The sequence below is a fragment of the Canis lupus genome, chromosome 24, assembly GCF_048164855.1.
Source record: "Canis lupus baileyi chromosome 24, mCanLup2.hap1, whole genome shotgun sequence".
In the NCBI taxonomy this organism is placed as follows: Eukaryota; Metazoa; Chordata; class Mammalia; order Carnivora; family Canidae; genus Canis; species Canis lupus.
Window position 1 is genome coordinate 22268763 of NC_132861.1, and position 18129 is coordinate 22286891.

An 18129-nucleotide genomic window follows, 5' to 3' on the forward strand; every position below is an offset into this window, starting at 1 on the left:
CGTCCCTATTGTCACACTTTTAATTTTGTCCATCTGTTGTCTATGTAATGGATTCAGATTGTGGTTTTAATTTGCATTTCCTTGGTCGCCAAGGAGGTTGAACATTTTTTCATGCTAATTGGCCATTTAAAAACTTTTTGAAGTAGCTATTTAAGTCATTTTCTTGTTTTTCTATTGATGCATCTGAGAAATTTGTAAAGATTCTTTATTTTCCTTTTTTTTCTTTTTTTTTAAAGATTTTATTTATTTATTCATGATAGTCACAGAGAGAGAGAGAGGCAGAGACACAAGCAGAGGAAGAAGCAGGCTCCATGCACCGGGAGCCCGATGTGGGATTCGATCCTGGGTCTCCAGGATCGCGCCCTGGGCCAAAGGCAGGCGCCAAACCGCTGTGCCACCCAGGGATCCCAAGATTCTTTATTTTCTATATACAAGCTTTTTGTTGGTCATGTTATAAATATTTTCTGTTCTGTCGGTGCTGTTTCATTTTCTGCTATAGTCTATTTGAGCTGCTATAACAAAAATACTATAGACTGGATGGTGGCTTAAACAACAAACACAGTTTTCAGTTTTATATATTGCTCATAGATTATTTCTTACAGTTTTGGAGGCTGGGAAGTCTAATAACAAGACACTTTCAGACTCAGTGTCTGGTGAGGAGGAGTTGCTTCCAATTTGCAGTCTGCCATCTTTTTGGTGTGTCCTTGAGGGAACTTTATAAGGGCACCAATTCCATTCCTGACCATGACCTAATCATCTCCCAAAGGTCCCACATCAAAATACCATCACATCGGGGATTAACTTTCAACATAAAAATTTGGTGGGATACAAGCAAACATTCAGTCTGTAGCATTCTCCTAATGGACAAATTATGAACAAATATTCTTACTTGTAATGTGGTCCTCTGTGTTAATCTTGCTTTATGGCTAATGCTTTTTGCGTCTTAAGAAAAGTTTCCCTACCCTGAGATCATGGGTGTATTTTCCTGTATTATTTTGTATGAGTTTTATTTGCATTTCACATTTAGGTCTATAATTACCTAAGTGGTGTATGTGTATGTGAATGGATTAGGGTGTATTTAATTTTTTTTTTTTTTTTTCATTTACACAGCCGGTTCTAATGCCAGTTACTAACAAAATCTTTTTTTTTTTTTTGGAGCAAAATCATTTTTTACTCATTCTTCTCCAGTGCAACATCTGCTATATATCAAGGCTCATATATAGGAGGGTCTATTTCTTGACTATTCTGTGTGATGGGTTTGTTTGTTTATGTAGCTGTATGCCAAAAGCATTCATTCTGTTTATAATGTTACTGTGATTAAAACAGTCTTAGTATCTGGTAAAGTAAGTTCTTTCACTTTATCTTTAAGATTATCTTGATTTAAAAAAAAAGATTATCTTGATTATTCGTGGGCCCTTTTATTTCTTTGTAAATGTTAGTGTAATTTGTCATAAAAATGCCTGTTGGGTTTGTAACTAGGGCCCAAGCTATACAGGAGCACCTGGCTTCAGGGGTTCCAGACCAGATTTGGCCACCCACTCATCACTGACAAAATTCAAAGACAGTGAGACAAATGATGGTAAAACAAGAAGGGATTTTATTTCAATTAAGCCAACACCAGGAAGATAATGGACTGCTGTTTCAAAGAGTATCTCCAAAGTGCAGAAAATTCTTATAGGTTTATATAAGAAAAATATGAGACAGAGGTTGATGGGTACATACATGCATGTGGGCCTTAAAGGTCGGTCAGGTCCATCATTTTCTTGGTGTAAAAAATGTGGGGTCTTGCTGGTGTCAGGGCAGTTGTTATTGCCTGAGGGGTACTTTCAGTTCCCATTATAAGATGCTTTCCCCATTGGGTCTTTTGCCTGAGTTGAATGGTAAGCTGGAAAGAAGAAATTAATCACTTAGAAAGTACAGACTAATGTCAAAACAGAGGTAAAGTCTACTTTCAGGGTTTTTTTACTTTCAGGTTTTTGATTGGCATTTAATTGAGTCTGTAGATCAGTCTAATTCATGAACATGGTATACTTCTGTATATACTTGAATCTTTTTAAATGTCTTCCAATTAAGTTTTAGTCATTCCTAGTGACCTTTGTCTTCATTATTTGTTACACTCATTCCAGGGTGATTTTTATAATGCTACTAGTATTTAGTGCTAGTTTTATTTTTAAATTTAATATTGTGTCTGCTGGCATATTTTGAAATACAGCTTTTGAATATTGATTTTTAAAAATTCATAAACCTTGCATAACTCTAATTATACTGACCTCTTGTGATGTCTTTTAAGAATAGTCATATCATTGGCAAATAGTGACCATTTTGTTTCTTCCTGTTCTTTATAGTTTTCCTTACCCCTTCTCCTCTTGCTTGACTGTACTGCTTAGGACTCTGGTAAACAGTTGAATGGAAATGGCAATTGCCCAGTGTCTTTTATCTTGTTCTGATCCTGAAATTTTACCTCCAAATTTAAGTATGATGTTAATCTGGATGTTTTTGTTATCTTTTATCAGAGTAAACAGGTTTATATCCATTCCTAGTTGACTTAATATACAATTTAAAATTGTGAATTGTTGAATTTATCATTTTCCTTCCATTTTTTGAGATGATCATTTGATTTGTGTCTCCTTTTTTTTATATTAATAAATAGTTGATTTTCAGATGCTTAAACCCAATTGTATTCCTTGTATAAACTTAATTTGATCATTGATGTATTAACGTTTTGGGTTTTTCTTTTATATATAAATTGCTGGATTTGGTTCAGTTTTGTTTAGGATTATTGCATCTGTTCATAACAGATCACAGGTAGCTTTCCTTTGTCATACTGTTCTCATTTTGGTATCAAGGTTATATTCCCCTCATAAAGTGAGTTGTAGATGATGCCTTCATTTTCTAGTCTCTGGCATGGTTTATGAAAGACTGGCATTATTATTTCTTCCTAAATTTTGATAGAATATGCCAATGAAACTCTAGGCTTAGAATTTTCTTTGTAGGAAGGTTTTAAAGTATGTTTCAAATTCTTTAATAGTTATAGCACTATTCTGATTTTCTACTTCCTTCTAGGTCAGTTTGATAAATTGTAGTTTTTCAAAATTTGCCTTTTTATTTTTCAATTTTATTGCTATAAAGTCATTTGAGGGATCCCTGGGTGGCGCAGCGGTTTGGCGCCTGCCTTTGGCCCAGGGCGCGATCCTGGAGACCCGGGATCGAATCCCATGTCGGGCTCCTGGTGCATGGAGCCTGCTTCTCCCTCTGCCTGTGTCTCTGCCTCTCTCTCTCTCTCTCTGTGTGTGTGACTATCATAAATAAATAAAAATTAAAAAAAAAAAAGTCATTTGAATGCCTATAGGTTCCATAGTCTTTTTCTTCCTGATAATGGTTATTTGTATTCTGTCTTCTTCTCCCCTCCTTTTCCCCTTCCTTATCTTATTATCAGTGTCACTCTAGATTTATCACTCAGTCTTTCCAATAGACTAGCATTGCCTTTGTTTGGGGAGGTTTTTTTTTTTTTTTTTTTTGTATTTGTTTTCTGCCTCATTAATTTCTGATCATATTTTGTTCTTTCTTTGGGTTTATTTTGCTGTTTTGTATTTTTTTTTTCTAACTGAAATGAAACGTTAGCTTCTTAATTTTAAGCTTCTTTTTAGGTGAATACATTTAAAACTATCAGTGTTCCTCCCAATATTTTTATTTCCATGTCATATGCCTTTATTATCATTATTACAAATTAAAAACAATTTGTAACTTCCATAATGATATCTATTTTGACTTAGAATTTATTTAAAAATAATTTCCAAACATGATGAATTCCTTGTTATTTCAAGTTGATCTTGAACATTATTGCATTATTGTCAAAGAATATATATAGTGTAATATTGATGTTTTGAAATTTTTTGAGACTTGCATTATGGCCTGGGAGAAAGTCTTTTTATGTCAGTGTTTCACCTATGCTATGGAGAGTATGTAATGTGAAGCTTTTGGTTAATGTTTTTCATTATGTGTCCATCATGTAAAGTTTGTTACTTTACTGTTGAAATCTCTAGTTTCCCTACTGATTTTTCTTTGTTTCTTTTTTTTTTTTTTTTAAAGATTTAAAAAAAAAATTATTCATGAGAGACACAGAGAGAGAGGCAGAGACATAGGCAGAGGGAGAAGCAGACTCCTTGCAGGGAGCCTGATGTGGGACTCGATCCCAGGACCCTGGGATCACAACCCAAGCCAAAGGTAGATGCTCAACCACTGAGCCACCCAGGTGCCCCTCTCCTTGTTTGTTTCCATCAGGTATTCAATAGCAATGCATTAAAATTTTTCTCTGTATTTGTAGACTTATCTACTACAGCTTCTTGTCATTCTGTAAATTTTTGCTTTTACTTAGAGTTCAAGTTATTAGGTCATATCTTCTGGTGAATTGAACCCCCCTACTTTTCCTTTGAAGTCATTTTCTTTCCAATTATACTATTTTCTATAAAATGCCCTTTGATATCATAGCTACCCAGTTTTCTTTGGATTAGGGATTGCATACTCTTATTTTTTTTAATCCTTTTACTCTCAGCCTTTCTACATTGGTATGTTTTAGCTGATACTCTTATAATTACATAGTTGGCTTTTAAAAATCCAATGCAGTAGTATTTATCCTTTAGTTACAATATTTTAGTGTATTTACACTTAATGTACATATTGTTATGTTTGCATTTCAGTATTTCTAAAACTTAGAAATCTTAATATAGTCTTTTATTCAGTCTTTATACCAGTTTGTATACATGCATAAGGATATCTGACAAAATTTTAAGATTTATTTATTTATTTTAGAGAAAGAGTTGGGGGAGGGGCAGAGGGAGACAGAGACTCTCAAGCAGACCGTGCTGACCTTGGAGCCCAACATAGGACTAGATCTAACAACCCTGAGGTCATGACCTGAGCCTATATCATGAGTCAGGCACTTAATCAACTGTGCTACTCAGATAGCCCTTGACAAATTTCTAGAAAAGGATTTTGCTTAGACATTAAAAATATTGGCCATTTTGGTTCTTTTTTTTTTTTTTTTTAATTTTTTTGGATCTGACTTTGAGAAAGTGATTCATTGTATGATGTTTATGACAGATACTTTTCTTCATGTTTTTCATCTTAAGATACATTATTTGGGTAACCAGATAGCCATGTTGAGAACGAAATGCTTTATGTTTGTGAGGTATGAATATTGCAAAAACATTCTGTGTTTTTTCAGTTTATTTTTTGGCTTGTCATGTCTGAAGAATTTGCACGTTCTCTTTTTTTTGTGCTGCAGTAGCTTTGCAGCTGTGTAGCTTGACTTTATTATCTTTCGTGAAAGCTTTACTACCTCTTTTTTTTTTCCTCTGATGCTTTTGCTCTGGGAGGAGAATTGACAACACAAGTTAAAGTTTAATGCCATTTGGTGTGTCAAATGTAAATGTAAAGCAACTATACTTAATGGAATGTAAACTAAAGTTCATTTGACATTTCTAGTAGCAATATATTAAGTTTGAGAGGAAAGGATGTAATTATTTGTTAATGTTTATATCATACAAGTGATTTTACTTATAAAAAAAGTATTTTATTATAGAAAATTTAGAACATAGACAAAGGTATAGGGAAGAGATGTTTTTGTTCTCAACACTTAATAATTATCAATTCATGGATAATTTTGCTTCATCTCTACTACTTTCTATTAATTTGAGATACATCTGAAACATCATATCATTTTAGATAGATATACTGAGGAGCAGCCCCAGTGGCCCAGTGGTTTAGCGCTGCCTTCAGCCCAGGGCGTGATCCTGGAGACCAGGGCATGGAGCCTGTGTCTCTGCCTCTCTCTGTGTCTCTCATGAATAAATACATAAAATCTTTTTTAAAAAAACATACACACTGATACTCACCTTGATCAAACTTTAGTCATGCTCATCTGGATTCTCTTCCGAATGGGTTCTCAACTTTGGTCTTATGTGTCTGTTTTTTTGTATTGCTCAGTTTTGGTGATAAGCTTGGTTTAGCTAAAATTCTGTACCTTCAACACCCCTGGGTTCCTTAGCCCCCACAATCTTCCAGGTGATATCCTATCACCCTGGGCTGCCTTCAGCAAGAATCTTGTTAGATCTGTTTAGCCAGAATCCTTCTTACCCCAGATGTTTCCTCTTAGTAATTTTTCATCTACTGAACACCCCCCCATACCTTCTCCTTGGCTGTTAATTCCCACTGTTTTCTTGTATTGTGAATTAAGCCACTTTCTATATGGAGATCTCTTTTTCCCCTTTTGCAGTAGTCCTGAATAAAATGTTTTTTTCCTTTTTAACTATTGTACAGTTGTATATTTCATTACATACCTCTAAAAGATAAGAATTCTTTTGTAGGCTATTATCACATCTAAAATATCACATCTAAAATATAACTGTATAAAATCACATATCCTGTGATTTTACATTTCTTCAATTATTTCATAAAAAATATACTTTGAAATTGGCATATCTTTTAAGTCTTTTGTTTTAATTCTATAGGTCCCCCCCCCCTTCCTTTTTTACCCTTACTATATATTTGTTGAAGAAATCAGGTCATTTGTTTCCCAGTTTGGGTGTTCCTGATTATGTTCTGAGCTGTCATTTAACATGTTACTGTTTCCTGTTACTTTCTGTAAATTTGGTAGTTAGATCTAAAGGCAAAAAAAAATGTCTTTTCTTTCTTTAAATATTTTATTTATTTTTGAGAGAGCACAAGAGAAGGAGACCGAGCACACAGGGAGAGGCGAGGGAAAGGGAGAAGCAGACTCCCCACTGAGCAGGGATCACAATGTGGGACTTGATCCCAGGACTCTTGAGACCCTGACCTAAGCCAGAGGCAGACACTTAACAGACTGAGCCACCCAGACACCCCCATTTTTTAAGTACTTCTAATGTTGTAGATTTCTTGGATCATGTGTGTTAGAAGGGACTTGAAGATTGAACATTGTAATACTGTGGTTATATATGCATAGTTAGAATACCGTAGTCATCTATTCTACATCCCTGATTTAGGGATGGTTTAGGAGAAGTTGTGGTTTATCTGAAATTCCACATCAGTTGAGGATGCATTTGGAAGTAGAAGTATCTTCCCCTTCTGAATCTTCTTTAAAGATTTATTTATTCATTTGAGAGAGACATAGAGCATGAGCAGAAGAGAGGGACGACACAGTTTCTCCACTGAGTAGGAAGCCTGATTCTGGGCTTAATCCCAGGACCCAGGGACCATAACCTGAGCCTTAGGCAGACCCCAACGACTGAGCTACTACCCTGATGCCCTCCCCTCTTCTGAATGTTCAAGTCCTTTGTTGTGTTGCCACTTAGTGTTTTTGTTTTTCAGACCTTGCATTCAGAGTATCATCCCCTGTGGAACCTCCCAGCTGTGACTGAATTCTTAAATTTGTCTTTTGTTCTCTTTCCACTTGAGCCCCATGCTGACTGTAATTCAGTTTATTAATCTGATAATACCTAAACTGTGTCAAAGTCCTCTTTTGCCACACCTTCCAATCTATGTGCCCTTCCCTAAAGTTTAATTGGAGAGCACTTTAGCCTGAGTAATAATTCCTTTACCATAAGCAGAAGCATAGCCATGGCCCCCTTAAGCATGAGAGATGTGTTTACTTTTGAAATTTTTTTTGACTTTTAGATTTTTTATTACAAAAGTAGAATAATTATTAAAAATTCCAATAGGAAGTAATACATTTGTTTAAAATTTAAAACATAAATACCAAATGTACAATGATCCTCTCTTCTATTTCTTTCCTTCCTCAGTGATAACAATCATTAGGAGTTTGGTGTGTCTCATTCTAGACTTAACTATACAAATACAGTTTATATATTATATATTCTCTTACATGAAGTTTTGTTTATTTTTTTAAAGATGTTATTTACTTATTCATGAGAGACACAGAGAGAGGCAGAGACACAGGCAAAGGGAGAAGCAGGCTCCATGCAGGGAGCCTGATGTGTGACTCGATCCCAGGACCCCGGGATCACACCCTGGGCCAAAGGCGGATGCTCAACCACTGAGCCACCCAGGCGTCCCCAAAGTTTTGTTCTTTAAAGACAATTCAAAATTTTGGACTTACATCACACAACTTACTTATGCAACATGGTCAGTATATTTTATAGGGAAGGTATTCTTCTTCTAGTTAGTGCTAGGTAGCTATAATTTTCATTTTTCCTTTAAGACTTAGTTGTAAATCAGGAAAAACAAGTTAAGAGAGTGCCTACAAATACCAGGAAAATTTACAGATAAATTTTTTTGTATAAAGGTATGGAACAATAGTATCATAAAAACTAAGTTATTCATGAATGCTATATAGCATGTATTTTTTAAAAGTCTTAAAACAGTAGAATTTATATACCAAAGGACCTCAAAGGAAGAAATTTACATTTAGTTAATTTGGTAAAATTAGCTCACTGTCAAAACTTGTTTAAAAAAAAAAAAACCTAAGAAAATTTGAAAAATACAGAAAACAGGGAAAAAAAAACCACGCACAGTCTTTTTTTTTTCATACATAGTCTTATAGTAAATGTTAATAGCCAAAATCAGAATTAAATAAAATATTCCTATTGTAGTCTTTTATCTAGCCTGTATTTCTTTCTTAAAATCCTTTTTTCCCAAATCAGGTCAGATTTTATAAGAAGGGCTAGTTTTCTCTGAGGTTCAAACTTTTTGAAATATAAAACTTTATTTAAACTAATTTAAAAAAGGATCCCAAATAACTGTAATGTACCAGACAAATAGAATTACTCTCTTCTTTTTACTGCCACTTGAGTCCTTTCCTTCTCTTACTCTAGTTCTTATACAAATGCCTTGACTTGGAGTGGACCTTAAAGATTGGCTCATTCAATACTTAGGAAAACAGATTTTACAGAAACCCTTAGTCCTATGGTATTGCTACTAGCCAATAGAACATTTTTAGTTAGTGGCACTGCAGCAACATAACTTATTTCAGAAGAATCTCCTAGTCCAGAGGAATCACCTCAGAGAAGCTGTAAAAATGTGAACTCAAATGAGCGTCAGCTTTTTTTTTTTTTAATTTAGGAATAATAGATTGAAACAAAAAGAGTTACTTTATTTCTGAATTTCATAAAAATTTTTAGTGAAGAGACTGTTGGAGAATACTTTGAGACACATTTTACTAAAAGCCTTTTTTTTTTTCCTGAGAGCACAAAATCTTCGTGAGGTAGGAAAAGTAGGATAGGAGAGAGAGAGAGAGAGAGAAATCTCCTATGTAGTAAACCTTTTGGCATAATTTCACAAGTAATAGCTAAGTTATTTGGTATGTTAAGTTTTCTTCTCAAAAGCTAGAATGTCTTACTAGCTAGCTCCTTGAAGGAAGGAAACAAGAGGCTGTTGGAGGGGATTAGGGCGATAAAACACTAATCAGCTGTTCAGTTACTAAATTTTTTAATCTACAGAAGTCTGTAGTACATTTCTGATAATTAAGAATAGACTTTTAAACCCAATTTTAAATTAAAATTTTAATGAGAATTTTTATAATAAAACCATACACTCTTACTAGTATGTTCCTCCCATTTTTCTACATCAGAAATAAAAAGGGGCATTGTCCACATCCAGTATTTCCTTTTCACATTGCCGTATTACATACTTTGTTTCCCTTACATTTATCTTAAAATGGAAAAGAATGTTTCTTTTGTTTTACTGTACTTGCCACTGATGTTATAGAAGCTGTATTGTGAGTGCTTTAAAATTCTCAAACCAGTTTTGTCTGTTGTACTTGGAGCTTAGTCATCATCATACGTAGCAGGACCTGATTAAGAAGGCTGTTCCGCCTCTAAGCCTTGCTAGATTGTAGCCACTAGCAACCGGGCTGCAATAATTTCCCTTTGATGACATCATTCACTGTGGAAGAACCCAGTTGCTTCAGTGAGTCGAACTACATACAGTTCTAACCCTCATCAAATATGGCATCTCCCTCGCTTGCTGCAGCAGGGGTGGAAGAAATGCCAGTTTTTTTTTAAGCTAGTGAGCTTTTCTTTTTCTTTTTCGTCTTCTTTTTAAAAATTCTAATCATGGATGCTGCTTCTGATCCCTATTTGCCTTATGACGGGGGAGGAGACTGTATTCCCTTGAGAGAATTACATAAAAGAGGTAATACCATCCCCTTGCTATGAATCCTCTGTTGGTATGTTTTGCATGTGGCTGGGCGGTTCTGTAGTTTAAAACAGGTTCTGGATTGTCCTTTAAATATTGCAGTATGTTGTTTAGTTGCCCTATAATGTTTTAAGGGGCAAATGCCGCCTTCTGAATGGCTCTGTAGTCGTCCCTGATTGTTTTCTCTGTGCAGATTAGTACTGCTTCAGATCACATCGGACTTGGACTCGTACTCTGACTCCATCTTCTATGTGAAAATCCTCTTGCTATTTAACTGCGAAAATGAATTAATCCGCTTTTACAGCTAACTAGTGTCATGTTAGCACCTAAAAAGTAATGTTTTTTAAAAACTTACGTGTTTCCTTTCATTGACACAGAGAAATCAAGTATGTGTCTGTGCACCTGTGTGTTTCAACTGCTGCCAGTTCCTATGTAGCTTTTGCCACCACGAAGTAAATTTATAGTAAAAGCTCTCTGTCTACATTTTAGAACACTTGAAGATGGCAATAAAGATGAACAAATTCTTAAATTATTTTTTTCACTTAATATCTATTTCAGCTGATTAACATTAACTACATTGTCTCCTACAGGTATTTTATGAAAACTGATGTGAGTAAAACATTTAGGGTAATTTTTACATGCCAGAAAAAATAATACCCCGTAGTTTGTAAAAACTGGAAAAGCACCCAGCATTCATGTAAATCTTTTGGAAGGCACTGCCTGGGTCTTCATAAAACTGATTACTTGTTAATAGAACTGTCCTTTTAAAATTTTTCTTAAAATAATCTAAAAATAGACTAGTTGGTAGTTCTAGAAAAACAATTGAACGTTAAGAAAAATCTCAACTAGATGATTTCATTTATGAGCCACATTAATTTGAATTACAGCATGATATTATAAACTCATTTTATGGTTCAACCCAAACTTTGGTTTATGAAACAAATAAGGAAGTCATGAGCATATTTAGCTGATTTATTTAAAATATAGTTTGTATTCTGATAACTTTTTTTTAGTACTAAGTTCTGTTAGGATTAGAAAATGTTAAGGTATTCAGCAGATATTTACTGGTTGCATTATGTCTGTTGGACACAATTTAGGCTCTGAGCAGTTGTAACATTGGTTATCCTGTAGTATTCTGTTGTTTGTAAAAGCTTTTCAGATTTTGAGAAAAACTATACGAAGATCATGTTAAAATATAGTGTACTTTTCCTTACAGAGTTTTTCTCAATAAAAATTTTCTATATAAGTATGTATACATATTGTTTTAAACATTTGGGGAAATATTTAAAAGCATAAAGAAGAAAATAAAATTTTCTCATTATCTTACCACTCGGGTTTTTTTGGTTTGTCTTTTAATTTTCCAATTTTTAATGTGTTCATAAACTCTCCTTTTTCCTATGTTTTCATCACTTCTTTTCTGGTAAGGATTTCTTTAAATAGGAAGCAATGTGAATGCATGGTGACTGTTCAAATGTCACAGTATTTGCTAATCAGTAATTAAACTGTAAAACAAGACAAACTGTGTTTTCTCTGAGCTATTACAACATCTGTTTCTTGATGGTGATAAACCAGAAAACCTGGGCTTGGGAAATTTAAATTCTCAGTGTTGGGCTTGACAGTCTTTGAACTTAATATGGACTCGATCTCTATGAGATATGCTAATAATAAGAAGCCAAAGCTTATGTGAGAGTAAGGCATGGTTATTACTAAAACGTAAGCTTTTTGTTTCCCTTATATTTTCATGAATAGTCTTTTAGGAATCTTGCTTAAGGTCTAAATCAGGCACATTCTTAGCAGCCCAGATAGGTTCCTTATCCCTTGATGAGACTTACTGTAATATAAGCCAACTATTTGAAAGTAACATTGTGTCTTTGTAGTACAGATCAGTCAGTTATTAGGCCCACTTGAGTGTACTGTGGTATCCTGATATCTATGGATAAGAGGTTATTTGTTTTCCGTAATTTATGACCTATTGTAGCCATGGGTCCACACAAAGGAACTGGAGATGTAGAAACAAGCAGCTAGCATAAATCAAGAAAACTGAATCAGCTTTCTTATGAGGATGAAATTACCATGACTAGAAAGATTTCTTTAGGCTGATGAAGAATGAAGAGGCAGGTATTCAAAATGTAAAATTGTAAAGGGTATCAACAAAATAGACATGAATCTGTTACTGAGTCTCTGAATGCTAGAGTTAGGGATTACCTTTGTGGAGTAAATAAAATTCAGTTCTATTTTTCAAAGTGAGATGGTAAATGATGAAGCTTTCTACTTAAGTTGATAATATAGAGAAGACTGGAAATGTAAGTAGAGGGATCCCTGGGTGGCGCAGCGGTTTGGCGCCTGCCTTTGGCCCAGGGCGCGATCCTGGAGACCCGGGATCGAATCCCACGTCGGGCTCCCGGTGCATGGAGCCTGCTTCTTCCTCTGCCTGTGTCTCTGCCTCATTCTCTCTCTCTCTCTCTCTCTCTCTGTGACTATCACAAATAAAAAAAAAAAAAAAAAAGAAAGAAATGTAAGTAGATTAAACATCGAATTAGTTAATATGTCGATAGATTAGAAATTAAGAAATGCCTTAAAATGCCTTTTAGAAATAGCTATGTCTGATGTAAATTTCCTATACAGAAACTATCAAGCTTTTTCATAAAATGTGTGTTCCATTTTTATAAGGAAAAGAATTAAAAACTTGGTTAATTTGGATGTTAGCTTTAATACTTTGACTTTTTCTTAATTTGTTCATGAAGTTCAAGCAGTTTGGGGAGTTGAATTCTTTTCTTCTTTCAGGCCTTTCTTTTACTCCATGAGGGCCCTTTAAAAATTATTGAAGATTAAATATTTCATTCAAGTATTTACTGAGTTCTTGTATGGAAAAGGTCCTATTAGGTGCTGTTGTGGAGAATGATGGTGGTAGTAATAGTAATATTAATAATAGCTAATATTTAGTATAGAATTTACTGTTTGCCAGATACTTTTGTAAGTGCTTTGGTATATTCATTCATGTGTAACAAATCATTTAATCCTCCTCACAGACTTGTGACTTAGGTCCTGTTAGAATCCCCATTTTCCTATTGACAGAACTGAGGTAAAGAAATCATGAAGGGAAGTTAGGATTCAATCCAAATGATTTGGCTCATGCTCCAGTTATGGTGAAATAGTCCCTCTCACTCTGTATATCCATGCTAATTCGTGGCATTTGGAGCCTGGCAGGGGCATTAGAAAGCTTCCCAAGTTTAGAAACAAAGAAACAAAGCCCAAGGAAGTTAATAAGTTTCTATTGAGTGGTATAGAGTCCCTGGTCTGTGGGATTTTAGGGGAGGAAGAGATCAGTCTCCTTTTGATGAGTGCTGTCGAAGTAGGCCAAGGTTTCAAGTACACAAGGGAATTTGATAGGACATTCCTAGTAGAGAGAGGATAGAATGAGTAAATGCTCTGATGGGAGTAAATGCCTAATATGTGGTTTCCTGATTAGTTTTGCTTATCCATGGGGCTATTCGGGGGCAGAATAGCCAGGCAGAAGAGTGCCAGATCCTAGAGGAGTTTGAATGCCAGACCAATTATGGTCTTAAAGAACAAAAAGTGGGGGCTTCCTAATGAGATAAACTTTTGGGGTCTTAAGGTTCTCCCTGAAGTCGTTCTTGATATACATTAGCTCAGAAATGTATTTGGATAAAGTATATATTTTTAAATTTTATTTATTTATTCATGAAAGACAGAGAGAGAGAGAGAGAGAGAGAGAGAGATTGAGAGAGAGAGAGGCAGAGGAGGAAGCAGGCTCCATGCAGGGAGCCCGACACCGGACTTGATCCCAGGTTTCCAGGATCAGGCCCTGGGCTGAAGGCGGTGATAAACTGCTGAGCCACCCAGGCTGCCGCTTTTGTTACTAGTATAATAGATGAACTTGTTCATTTTTTATCTCCTCAAAAAAAGTATCATTAGCATTTTTTGCACATTATTTGGAAATCCAGGTGTTAGATGATATTTTTACTGCCAAAGGGATGTTCTGTAGGCTCTTTGTAAAATGATGTTAGGATGCAGGTCCTTACTGTACTTCCATTACCTCTTTTTGCCAATTAGAAAAATTTTATGTCTCTTCTTACAAATTTATTCATATAAGTGTAAACTAAAAAAACAAATATTCTTTATTCGATGTCAGGAACTCTTTGTATTCTAAAACAATAGTATAAAAACAAAGCCTGTGTTTAAATTTATTTTGCTCACAGTATCGGAACTTAAAACCTTCACAAAAATCTGGTTCATATTACTATCTCTAGCTCTATTTTCTAAAAATAACGGGCATTTTACTATGATTATTTTTTTATCTTATGGCTTGTCGTTAAGTCAGAAATGCTTTGTGTATCAAGATTTCAAAATGTGAGCAAATTTCCTGCCATATAGAGTAGGTTTGTAATTTTGGCCATTTGCCTGCCATTGAGATCTCTGCTTTGTGACTACACAAAGCCACAGGAGACTGGTGGCTTAAATTATATTTGAAAGTTTTGTTTTTGTTTTTAAATAAGCATATGTTTAATTTGTACTGTTGGGAGTCCATTAAAACCTTAATTAAATCAAAAAGATTTCTTTCAGTTTATTCCTCTTGCCACTCAAGAAAGCAAATTTCATAAGTCTTTTATTCATATAATACACACATTATCTTACATTTCAGAGATAACAAATGAACATGGAATTTGTTTCCAGTTATACAGGTGTCTTTATATCTACTTTATTATCTCTACCTAAGGATGTGGCTTTTTATTTTGGGATGGCAATGGAACAGAGAAGAAAACAGTGAATTGGGTAATGGACTCAGCATTGCTATTGACTGCCTGTATATCTCTGGTCAACTTCTTTGGAATTTGGTTTTAATTTCCCAGTCTTTATAGTTTAAATCTTAAATATGACTGTGGATGGCAGAACAAATTTCAAGAGCATATAGTTTCTTCATTTATCCAGTGGACATTTAATTGACCACCTACTAAGAACTTTGCACTGTGCTTGCCATTAACCTTTTTAATCTTTCATTTGGGAGCCTGTTAACATTCTGGAACTTCCACTATCAACTTACATTTACTTTCCCCTCCCTCACCAGGATGATCATTTCTTATCAGTAAGGTCACAGAGGGAAGGAAAAAAAAAAGCACAATGGGGACTAGACTTCCTGTAATATACAGAAGAAACTGAGTAGTCAGAATATGTAGAATTTTGGGTTACTGGCTGCCTTTTTTTTTCATAATTAAAAAAAATGTGTGGTGTGTCTGTAATAGGATAGTAGTCTGCATTATGATTTTAAATGCCAAGGATCACAGCTCTTGTATCTTTTGAAATGGACTCTAGAAGTAGTTAAGAACTAGTCTTAATAAATAAATGCATACCTACTTTTTCATCCCAGCCTAGTATTTGGCTATTCCCCTTGGAGAAAAGACTTAGGCTGCTGAACATGTGTGACTATGAAATTTACTAATAAGTTCAGTTCAAGGTGTAACAGTAGTTTTTTTTCCCCCAGTGTTTTTTTGTTTTTGTTTTTGTTTTTTAGTTCAGTTTGGCAAGTATATATTGTGGGCCAAGTGGGTGGGAATATAAAGGTTTTTTTGTGGAAAAGCAGATAATTTTATTAATGTCTGTATTTTAGTTCAGTGTTTGTCAAATTGCATATTTTAATGTGTTGGTCATGAAATCAACTGGGTTGTGACTAGTATCAAAAAAAAAAAAAAAAAAAAAAGAGAAAGAAAATAGTAAAGTATGACTGTATTTGCCAGAAAGTAAGTATACTAAACTTTGGTTTTATTTAGGTATATGTCTGTATACCTTTCTCACTATGTTAGTGAGAAATGTTTCTTGCTATGGGCCACAGTCACATAAGTTTGAAAACCAGTTTCTAAGTATACACATGGAGGGGCAGTTAGCTCTCCCTGGGGTAAAGTAGGATTCTTATGGCCCAAAATGAATCTGTAACAACCTGATGCTGAAAATGGAATAGATTTATTGTCACAGGCCCCTGCTACAGCATAGGAACATGAGTGCTGGTAGCAAAGCAGTGCCCATGAGTAGTATTGCCATAATTTTTCGTTACAGCATTTTAAATAATATAGGACAAGTTTGGAACCGAAGGCAAAGAGGGATGATAACGGTGAAGGGTAGGATTGTATTAATTGTCTGAAAAATGCCTGTGCACAGGTGTTTTGGGAGAAGGCACTACCTAAGAGTTCTTAGACCCACTAGGAGAGAGGAGTGTCCACATATCTTACAGTATACGTATGCAGGCAGACTAACCATGAAATTATTTTTTAGTCAGTATTCCATAGTGGTAAGATATGCCTTTAGAATCATACTGCTTGAATTTGAATCTCTGTTAACTCCTTAGTAGATGTGTGACCTTAACTCTTTGGGTTTTGTTTTTCTAATTTATGAAATGGAGTAATACCTATTTCATGGGGTTGTTGTGAGGATTAAATGAGCTAATATATATAAAGTGCCAAAAACAATGTAGATAATGTTTTATTGTTGTTAGATACCAGATAGATAGCAGTATCTGGCTTCTATAGAGGTAGGAAAGAATTTTTAAAATTCTGATCTAGTCTAGTTTATTCGTTATTTCTTTTGTCACTTGTGCTTTGGTGTTTTATTTGCAAAACCATTGCCTAACCCAAGGTCATAAACATTTACTCTTCTGTTTCCTTTTAAGAGTTTTCTAGTTTTAGTTAGCCCTTGCATTTAGATCTGTGATCCATTTTGAGTTATTTTTTATGTATAGTGTGAGGTACAAGTCCAGCTTTATTTTGCATGTGGATAGCCAGTTGTCCCAGCATCATTTGTTGAAAAGACAAACTCTTTTTTTGTTTAGATTATAGATATTGGTAAATGAGTTTCTGTTTACATAGGTATGTATGAATTCGTACATACTTTTGTACTTAACTGCTTATAGAAGCATTTTTCATAATAGCTAAAAGGAGAAAACAATCTAAATGTCCATCAGTGGTTTAATGGAATATTATGGAATATCCATTAATGCGATATTCACTCAAGAAATGAAGTACTCATACATGTTGTGACATGGATGAACTTTGAATACATACTAAATAAAAGAATCCAAATACAAAAAATTATGTATTTCTGATTCCGTTTATATAAAATGGCAAATAGGCAAATCCATGTAGGCAGAAAGTAGATTAGTAGTTGCTGAGGACTGGGAAGTTGAAGAGATATAAAATTCTACATCTGGAGAAAAAAATAAAGTTCTTTATCAATAAAATTGTTTTTGCAAGAAAACTACAACCCAGTTAACAGCTCGTTGATTAGATAATTTTTCCTGCTTACTGAGGTGTTTTATAGTGTTGATAATACTTGAACTATGAAATAATGTTAGTGTTTTCTTTTTTTTTTTTTTAATGTTAGTGTTTTCTAATTACAAAATGTCCGTTTCATGGAAAGATTGGTTATTGACCATAGATTTTAGAAATCTGTTTGTGTCCATGCCAGTTGGGCATAATGAATTAAATGATATTTTTTTAAAACTACAGGATTTTTAATATACAATTGTAGAAGAGCTCATCATTCAAATTTGTAAGGTATTTTTCCCCTTTCTGTGTCTTTTTGTGAATCTTTGGGTTAAGAGTAATGCCATATGAATAATGCAGCCTGGTGCAGTTTTAAATACCAGATTATTTGAGCAGAAACACTAGGTCATGCTTATTGAATTCCTGTTTGTCAGATTATCATCAGTTTACACATCGTACTCTAAAAGTGGGTGAAAAAAACCCAGGTACCTCTAAGAGGTTTGTAAGTAAGTTGTGAAGGATATAGTTAAATAGCTAATAAATGGCAGAGCTGGAGAATGACTTTAGGCCTGATCTCCAAGCTCATTAAGGTCATGGAATTTCTCTACTAGGTTACTCTGAAAAGAAGGCAGCCTTTTTTTATTCTCCCAGCCATTGTGTAGTAGAAGGGTAATCTCTGGCATCTGATAGGACTCCAGAAAAGTTTTTCATTTTTTTCTTAAATTTG

At 34.5% G+C, this 18129-nt stretch overlaps 1 protein-coding gene and 1 long non-coding RNA gene across 8 annotated transcripts in view; one reads left to right on the forward strand and one right to left on the reverse strand.

Moving 5' to 3' along the window:
- Window positions 1–18129, forward strand: part of CLCN3 (chloride voltage-gated channel 3) — an 88120-nt gene that overhangs the window by 25586 nt on the left and 44405 nt on the right. For 2 of the 7 annotated variants that reach the window (XM_072795973.1, XM_072795977.1), the window contains exon 1: window positions 9865–10128. The exons of the other annotated variants lie outside the window; for them this stretch is intronic. In XM_072795973.1, coding sequence (XP_072652074.1) covers window positions 10050–10128 — 79 coding nt within the window. In that variant the 5' untranslated portion in view covers window positions 9865–10049. Of the gene's footprint in view, window positions 1–9864; window positions 10129–18129 lie in introns of those variants that run through there. 7 annotated transcript variants of the gene reach the window in all.
- LOC140615890 (uncharacterized) lies at window positions 1575–9834 on the reverse strand. The gene is made up of 2 exons (XR_012016398.1): window positions 9689–9834; window positions 1575–1885 (listed from the first exon to the last, which is right to left on the reverse strand). It is a non-coding gene; the product is annotated as an uncharacterized lncRNA (long non-coding RNA).